The 8,508-nt window shown below is 37.8% G+C and overlaps 1 protein-coding gene across 2 annotated transcripts in view; it reads left to right on the forward strand.

Annotated features, from left to right (window-relative positions):
• LOC109598680 (transcription factor collier) overlaps nucleotides 1-8,283 on the forward strand; it is a 42,498-nt gene extending 34,215 nt beyond the window's left edge. The window contains exons 8-15 of one of the 2 annotated variants that reach the window (XM_049964574.1): nucleotides 1,508-1,625; nucleotides 2,632-2,786; nucleotides 3,114-3,240; nucleotides 3,410-3,498; nucleotides 3,559-3,748; nucleotides 4,111-4,329; nucleotides 5,374-5,586; nucleotides 7,106-8,283. In XM_049964574.1, the coding sequence (XP_049820531.1) occupies nucleotides 1,508-1,625; nucleotides 2,632-2,786; nucleotides 3,114-3,240; nucleotides 3,410-3,498; nucleotides 3,559-3,748; nucleotides 4,111-4,329; nucleotides 5,374-5,586; nucleotides 7,106-7,107 (1,113 nt within the window). In that variant the 3' untranslated portion in view covers nucleotides 7,108-8,283. Of the gene's footprint in view, nucleotides 1-1,507; nucleotides 1,626-2,619; nucleotides 2,787-3,113; nucleotides 3,241-3,409; nucleotides 3,499-3,558; nucleotides 3,749-4,110; nucleotides 4,330-5,373; nucleotides 5,587-7,105 lie in introns of both variants that reach the window. The other variant, XM_049964575.1, reaches the window with a different exon arrangement.
• The last annotated feature ends 225 nt before the right edge of the window (nucleotides 8,284-8,508 follow it).

Here is an 8,508-nt window from a genome sequence, read left to right on the forward strand (position 1 = left end):
TCGTAATGGGACCAATGTTCGTTCATAGTACCTTTTGAGCATATTTCCGGATAATCCGTTGAAAAACAAAGGACCCAATGGCCCCGGAAAACCGGAGCCAGGTATCGAATATCGCCGGTGCCCGCGTATACATTCGTATAGAGCTTTTAATAGAGAATTTATGGGGCCGTTAGTTGTCGAAGTTCAATATAAGATGGAGAACGTGGGCCACCAGAAGGTGGGCCGGCTCACCCGCCGTCAGGGAAATCGCACCGGGCACGACAACCGGCCGCCGGAATAATATCTCGCGGCGGCAGCGGCGACGGCGGCGGCGGTGGTCGATGGCCGTATTCGGGGGGCCACCACGGCGTATCGAACGCCGCCTACTGGCCGCTTCGCCGTCATCATCTGTGGTTCCCATGGGAACGCGTGTGTATCGTGGGGGCGCGCGGGGTCCCCAGGGACGTTGCCGGCGTCCCGAGGGAGGAGTCTGTCTTGTAATATACTTCCGCACTCACCTTCTTGTGCAAAATGGCTGCACTATCTTTATCATTTCCCGTCGGCCGCTCCCGCGCCCGCTTCGCTGCCCCCGCGGCGACAGCACGACGAAGGCGCCCGTGCCCGCCCGATTTGCGTTCGGACATTTTTAATCAACCTGTGGAGGAGGCTTTACGGCCCGCCACCACTTTAATATTATTAGTGTAACAATTTAAATGCCCCACGGAACGTTTGTAATCCCTAATAATATTAAATGTTCGGTTTTTACCGTTCCGAAGATTTTTGATACTTCTCGCAATTTTTTAATACAAAAAATGTTTTTGATAATTGTTAATAATATTCAAAATAATTTTGTTGGGCATATATAACATACGTTGTCTTCTTAATTTTGGCGAATGCGCCAATTTAGTTTGTTTCCAAAAATTTATGAGATGTTATTGTCATTGATTGTTTTTAAGTTTTAACTAAAGTGAGATTAATGTGAATAAATTGAATTTAAATAAATTTCACTGTAAATGCTTAACATTTGTGAATTTATAAATTTGACAGGTAATTAATACAGTGAAATCGTAAAAACTCTTCATCCTACTAATTAACCAACAAGTCAATAATAAACGATTTACTAAAACTGTATATTTATCTATAATATAATATAGTAACATCAAATATTTAGTAATAAACATTAAGTAATTGTTTCTTATTCTACATATTAAATGAGTTTTAGCGTTGAATACAGAATAAAAATACCTTTTAAACGAAGTCAAGACCATTTAATGAAAAATAGTTTGTAGTGTCATGTAAAATGTAAAAAGTTTATATAAAATTAACGCAAAATATTGAAATTACATCAACTGTCAATAATTATATCTTATTACAAACAATGAAATGTTTTAAAATTCATTGTATAATAAATTCATCCACGTTCTACAAAAAGCATAAACCCAAAAGGATAAAAAAAATCATCTAAAAACGTGATCCGCTCTGATTGATACTTTCTCCCATTCCTAATGATTTTATATTTTTGTTGCAGGTGGTAATATCGACTCAAGTGGCGGTAGATGGGCCCCTACTGGCGATATCGGACAACATGTTTGTTCATAACAATTCCAAACACGGTCGACGGGCCAAACGACTGGATCCCACCGAAGGTGAATATTGAATTTTTTCTGTTTCGCCTTCCCGCCCCGACCTCTCCATGTTACGGCGCCTATAAATCCCCCATTCAATTTTCCGGCATGAAAATTAGGTATTAGTGAATAAAGTTCCTTCCCTCCATTGGCAAACCCTTTAAATTCGCAACACCACCTAAATTTTTCACCTTTCACCTTCTTAATTTTCCTTGCTTTTGCTGAGGCCGTGCTTGTTCCACAAGAACGAATTATAAAAAAAATAGATTTTCGAGTGGCGAATATTGTCCGGTCGTGTTGCGAGCAAAGCAATCTCACGGTACGGCGGTGCGACGGTGCGGCGGTGCGGCGGTGCGGCGGCAACCGGAGCCGCGATCCGCGGAAACATCTCGTTTGTATGCAGACCCGTGGCGGATCTAAAACTTTGTGAAATTGGCTCCCGATTCAGTTCACTGAAGGAAGGAAGCGGAAACACCGTCCGCCACCTCCTGCACTTTCTTACCCCAGTGTTGGCCCCTCTTTAATCTTCTTTCTTATTCACTTTCTCTTTCTTTCTTTATTATGGTGTCGGTAGCCGCGTGCGACGGCTCCCAACCGTCTTTCTCCATTCTCCCGCTATCCTGGCGTCGTAACTCGTGTTCCGAATTAGCCACCCGTTACTACAAGAGAAACCCGTTTCACTGTGTTAATATCTCATTTTAATTTATTGGATTCGGTTGGGAAAAAAAAACTAATGGGATTTCACGCACAAAATTCGAATAAATCAGATTTCTTGCCAAATAAAAGAACACCCCCACTTTTCTTTTAAACTAAATCGAATTTTTTAGCTCCTTCATAAAATCCATAGTTTCCAATACTTAACTAACCATTAACTAACACCATCTCGCCATTTACTAAAGAAATGAAGTAATCCCTTGATTGGAAGTTTCAAACATAAATTACATAAATTTCCAATTGAATGTAATACATTAGACATCGTTGGTAAACAAATAGGAAAGATACATTAAATTTCAAGGTCAATTTCCAGGACTCTACCCCCCGTTACCCGTGGCAACGCCTTGCATAAAGGCAATAAGTCCCAGCGAAGGTTGGACGTCGGGCGGATCCACAGTAATCATTGTCGGCGACAATTTCTTCGACGGTCTTCAAGTGGTGTTCGGGACAATGCTGGTCTGGAGCGAGGTAAGCACAAAAAAACGACGACAACCTAAACTTTATTCATATTCATATTTTAATGTTCGAAATGTTCGAAATAAATTAAACAGCTTAAACTGTCCGTAAACAAGTGGATTAGCAACGTAGAAGCAGCAAACCTCCATAAAACCTCCATAAAAGCTTGCCGTACAAAACGCCATCTAATTAGCTTAATGTAATAATGCCGGCTCGCAGAGAAATTCTAAAAATGCTGCAAATGCGTACGGACAGTTTAGGTAGCACACCTGCACGTGCGACACAGGAATGCGAAGAAGGCGAGAGATGAAACGATATAAACTTCAGGTCTTGTTTCAGCTAATTACGCCGCACGCAATAAGGGTGCAAACGCCACCCAGGCACATTCCCGGCGTCGTGGAAGTTACGCTCTCGTATAAATCAAAGCAGTTTTGTAAAGGAGCACCCGGAAGATTTGTTTATGTTTGTAAGTATCTGACTGGCTTGGCTACCTTTTCTTTGTTTCTCTCAAGTACTAATTAGTACTGTTATTGTTAAAACTTTCGCAGAAGAATTAATTAGTGTTGTGTTATATTGTTTTATTTTTATTAATTATCGTCAAATCTTTTGTTGATTCTAAAATTATATATTTTCAGCATTGAACGAACCTACGATAGACTACGGTTTCCAAAGACTGCAAAAACTAATTCCCAGGCATCCAGGGGATCCGGAAAAGTTACCAAAGGTAATCAACTATTCAATTCAAGAAAACCTAATTTTAATATTAATTTTTTATCGTTTCCAGGAAATTATCCTGAAAAGAGCGGCAGATTTGGCGGAAGCTCTTTATACAATGCCCAGGAACAATCAACTGTCATTATCAGCACCTAGGTCGCCTACAATGGGCAACAATGGCATGTCTTCCACCTTTAATGCGTACACGGGCCAGTTGGCGGTCAGCGTACAGGACAACGGAAACGGTCAGTGGACAGAAGGTGCTTGTCCTTCATTCTTAAAATTTTGAAAACGTACAAAATTAACTAAAACAGTAATTTATAATTTATTAAACTCATATAACCATTAAACCACATATAGTAAATTACTAATTATTAATAGTTTTAAAAATCTTATTTATAGTCTTTGTTTTGGGTGCTAAAGTTATATATCATGATTTTGAAACTTATCTAAGAAACTACAAACGAAAATTACAGCATTAACCTAATATAATAATATTTACTGATATATTGCTAACAGTAATAGAAAAATGTAATTTTAACTGTGGTTTCGACTAAGCTTAACAAAGTTTGAGTGTGCAGTAACTGACTGGGGGTCTTTACCGGTAGGGTTTTTCTTTTAGAAGAGTACGGCGGCCGCGCGCAGAGCAGCAGCGTGTCGCCCCGGGGCGGCGGCTATTGTTCGAGCGCCTCAACACCACACTCGTCCAACGGCGGCGGCGGCTCCTACGGCGGCGCCAACATGAACGGGTACGGCGGCGCAACACCAACAAGCACCGCGGCGCAACTCTCTAACATGCTACCCGGATCACCGTCCACCGGAATCTTCAACAGTACACCACGTAAGAATGACTGTTACATTTAAAAAATGTGACTTAATTCGGGAACTGTATCATAAGTACCTAGTCTTAAAACCATTAAAAAGGTGAACACTATCAAACTGTCAAATTTTTTGGGTTTTTTTCGTTGTGATTCGGAAAACAACAATTTTGCAATTTTTAAAATCAGATCAAAATGGAACAGTAAAGATTATGGAGGCTCTGCACCTTCACTATCGACCTTAAAATATTGGACAGCCAGAGGTCATCCAGCTCATCCAAATGAGATTATCATTTCAGATATTATTGAAAAATTTAGCGATATAATGATAGTGATAACCGATCAGAAAGTAAAGGTACCCAAAGAAAATCAGCTATCAGATCAGAGAAAAAGTTAATCGTTTCATAATAAACACGTCAACGTACTGTCATCTCCTGGCTAGAACCTATTTCGAAATACGACGAAATAAGCTACAAAAATTGTCTCTAATGAGGTCGTTGCTGAAACAAATATATCAAATATATGAAAATTGATTGTTGAAAAATAAAATAAATTTTCTATAAAAACTGTTTCATGTTAAGGGTAGGTACTTATCATATGGCACTTAAAATGTATCTTGAGTATAAATAATATAACAACATAAATTATTCTTAACAAAAAACAATTCTGAATATTTTACATAAATCTTGTGAACTGCTTACTATAATGACTTAAGATGCAATATTTGGCACTTTAAATTTATAGTCCAGTCGAGTAAAATATGAAAAAATTTGGAACAGTTTTTTATTGAAAGCAGAGGTTACACTAAAAATCCGAGTTAAATTTGCATGTAAGCAAAAGTTAGGTCGCCGCTCTAAATAAATACGCGTCTCACACCCTAAATTATGAGCCACGAGATAATAAACGCGGTTCTCCACATTTTATCAAACCAGACGAACAATCCCACCCTTTAATACCGAATTTATCATATTCAACTCGACTGGTCCACAAACAAATTTTTTGCCCGTGCACGTTTACTTTTGGTTTTCGGTCGGTCAAATTCAAATTTCGATCATTTTCTTTTTTAGTTTCGCCGGACTCGGGGGTTCATTATCATTTCGGCGCGCACAATACTAAGACGGAGCCCGGGGGCTGCAGTGGCGGCGGCGGCGGCGGCGGCGGCAAAGAGAAAAGCGCCTTCGCCCCGGTGATCAGGGGCAGCGATTCGCCCCACGCCACCCCCGCACCCGCGCTCTTCCACCATCAGCCCGTCACCGGTTGGCACCACTTGGCTGTGCAGTGTTAGTATATTATTTTTTTATTATTTCTTTTTACATCCTAATGTTGTTATGTTTGATTCGTTCGCCGTTTATTGTTTTTGTTACTTGACTATTGCCTGAGAAACAACATAAATAACTCATAATTACTCATAATTTATTTGAAAATTAATCATAAAATTTATTAAGGTTTATTATACCTTTATTTACTGAATACAGTACAGTACTGTTGAACATTATAGAGTAACAAATTCGTATGTTTATATTTGAGATATTCTCGTTGAATATAGGAGATAAATGGGGCAATGTCCAATCTTTGAATATTAATTTGTTTTAAATGGATGAGAAGTGGCCGATAGTGCTGCGTTGAGAGCACATAATCGATTGGACGTCAGGATTCACATTGAGAAATTGACCGATGGTTATTTAATCCATCTTATTGCCCATCTAAAATTCAAATTTGATACTCGAGCTTCAATTTTGTGATTCCCCTTTATAATTGGCATAAATTGAATGTTTTCATTCATTTATCAATATTTTTTAATAATTAACTTCTCATTTTTTAAAATGTGAATATATATAAATATATATAAAATGTAAAATGTATCATCAACTATATACGTAATACCTAACCTGAAACAAAATTACAATCGTTGAATAACGTTGAAAGATAACAACAAAATTAACTTAACAAAATTTGCGAGTTTAGAGTGATTAGATGGTTACAAAGATATTTTGTCTGATATTAACACTGGATTTATAAACTCAACGTTGACGTTCGAGTCCGCGCCAGCGCCGACGTTCGCGCTGGCTTCGAAAGTACCCATTTATAAACTCAAAGTTGACGTTAAATTGTCAAATTTGGTCACGTGACCCAATAATGAATTCTGATTGGTTGTCGCGTTGCGACTACGCCGGGCTACGAACGGTGAGCGGCAGGAAGTTCGACTTGAACCATCTCGAACGCCAACGGCGTTTCTAAAAGCTTCCATAGGAATACACTAGTTCAACATTGAACGCCCCCAGGATGGGGGCTCAGTACCGCTCCACAAGCCAGTGGTAGTGGGGAGCTAACGGATCCAACACCTGCAAGTCCAATCCATCCCCAGGAAGATCTCGGATCTTCCTCAGATTGGACTTGTCTTCTGGTTCAGCATGCCCCGTATATGCAAATATACGTTCCTTTCCCCCCATGTATGATTTATCATACATGGTAACACTATGACCATGATCTTCGGATCGGTGCCCATAGAGGGATTTTTAAACTTTCCCCTCTTTGTCCCGCAAACAAAAAAAAAACATTGAACGCCAACGTCCAAATTACAAATCTAGCGAAATTATTCTAGCAGTCAATCTTTCTACAACTAATCAATTATTAGTTTCCAAAATATGGACCACCTTCACTATTTGGCCACCATAATTATTATTAAATATTTTTTTTCTGGCAAAACACGGTTCAAGTAACCGAAATTCAACTCATTTACCAAAAAACTGTTTAGAAATAAGTAAAAGATATTAATGAAAGATCACTTTTATATTTCAGGAATGGGTTTAGTGTCGTCGCCCTTCGCTTCGATGAACCCGTTCGCTTTGCCGACGTGCAACTCGCAAACGTACGGTACAAGCCCACTGGTGGGAACGGGGAAATAGCGACCTGAAATTGACCCGGGTCCCCAATATTGTGCACCGTCGCCGCAAAACGTCGAACAAAGTGCAATATATTCGGTGTGAGGAGTACAAGGACCCTCGACACAAATTTACGCCGCCACATCTACACAGCTCTGTACCTAGATTTCGAGGACATCGTTTCGTGCTCCAGTCCAGGCTCAAAGTTTGGCGGTCCCAGGATTCGGTTTCCGTTTTTTAACTGACAGCGACAAGCAGACACCAAAATTGTTTTGCAACATGTAAAGGAATTATTAAATATTGCCGATTGGAAAACGACAATTTTCGTGTGTTCTTGTTGTGAAAATATGACATATCAAGTGTATAGTACCTCTGCTATATATTTGCAAATTTTTTTCATTTTTGTTTCGTTTCACTCGTTATTTATTTCGAATATACCTACCTTAACTGTGATTACAAAGATACTTGTGTAGTTATTTGTAAAAATTGTAATTATAATTAGCCTATAAGAAGATATTATTGCACAAATTAATATAAAAAATCGATTTAGCATATCTTTACTGAATATACATATCGCTTAGAGCTGGGATTCTAAATTAAATAAAAAAAAACAAATTTCTGTAGTTTTTTATGATGTAAATATCAACTATTTGTTACTGTAACATGTGCGAAACTTTTTATTCACTGTACAGTTTTTCAATTGAAGTTGTAAAATTATTGAAAAAAAAAATCAATCTAGACCGTTTTTGAGTTATCAATAAAACATTCGACACATGTGCAGAAACAAATTTATGCTAATGTAACGAATACCAACAACGTATTTCTAGAAATATATTTTCTAAGATTGTCATATCACAAAAAAATCGTTTATATGTATAATTCTGTATATATTTTAATACATATAGATTATTAGTTGGCGAATAAAAACTACGTGACTTCTTTAAGTCCTCCTTTTGACAAAGCGAGAGCAAAAGTATACGACCTTTTCTATAGTTTGGAAGTAATATAAGGATAAATAAGAACAGTAAACATTTTCTATTTAAAAATTCTATAATTATTTTCGTACGTGTTGTATTCGTCAATTACCGATACTTGTTTTTGTAAATATGTATTTATTAGTTATATATTTTATGTTGAATTATTTATTGAAATTATTATTTTTTTTTTTTAATTTTTGTTATTGTGAAATGTTTTACATTGAAATAAATATTTGCAATTCGCATAAGATTTTTCTTTTTTATAAATATAAAAAATGTTTAGAAATTCTCCGATATCCTGTAGAAATATTTGTATTCTGTAGATTAAGAGACATCTATCAAG

This window comes from Aethina tumida, chromosome 3, assembly GCF_024364675.1.
Source record: "Aethina tumida isolate Nest 87 chromosome 3, icAetTumi1.1, whole genome shotgun sequence".
Classification (NCBI taxonomy): domain Eukaryota; kingdom Metazoa; phylum Arthropoda; class Insecta; order Coleoptera; family Nitidulidae; genus Aethina; species Aethina tumida.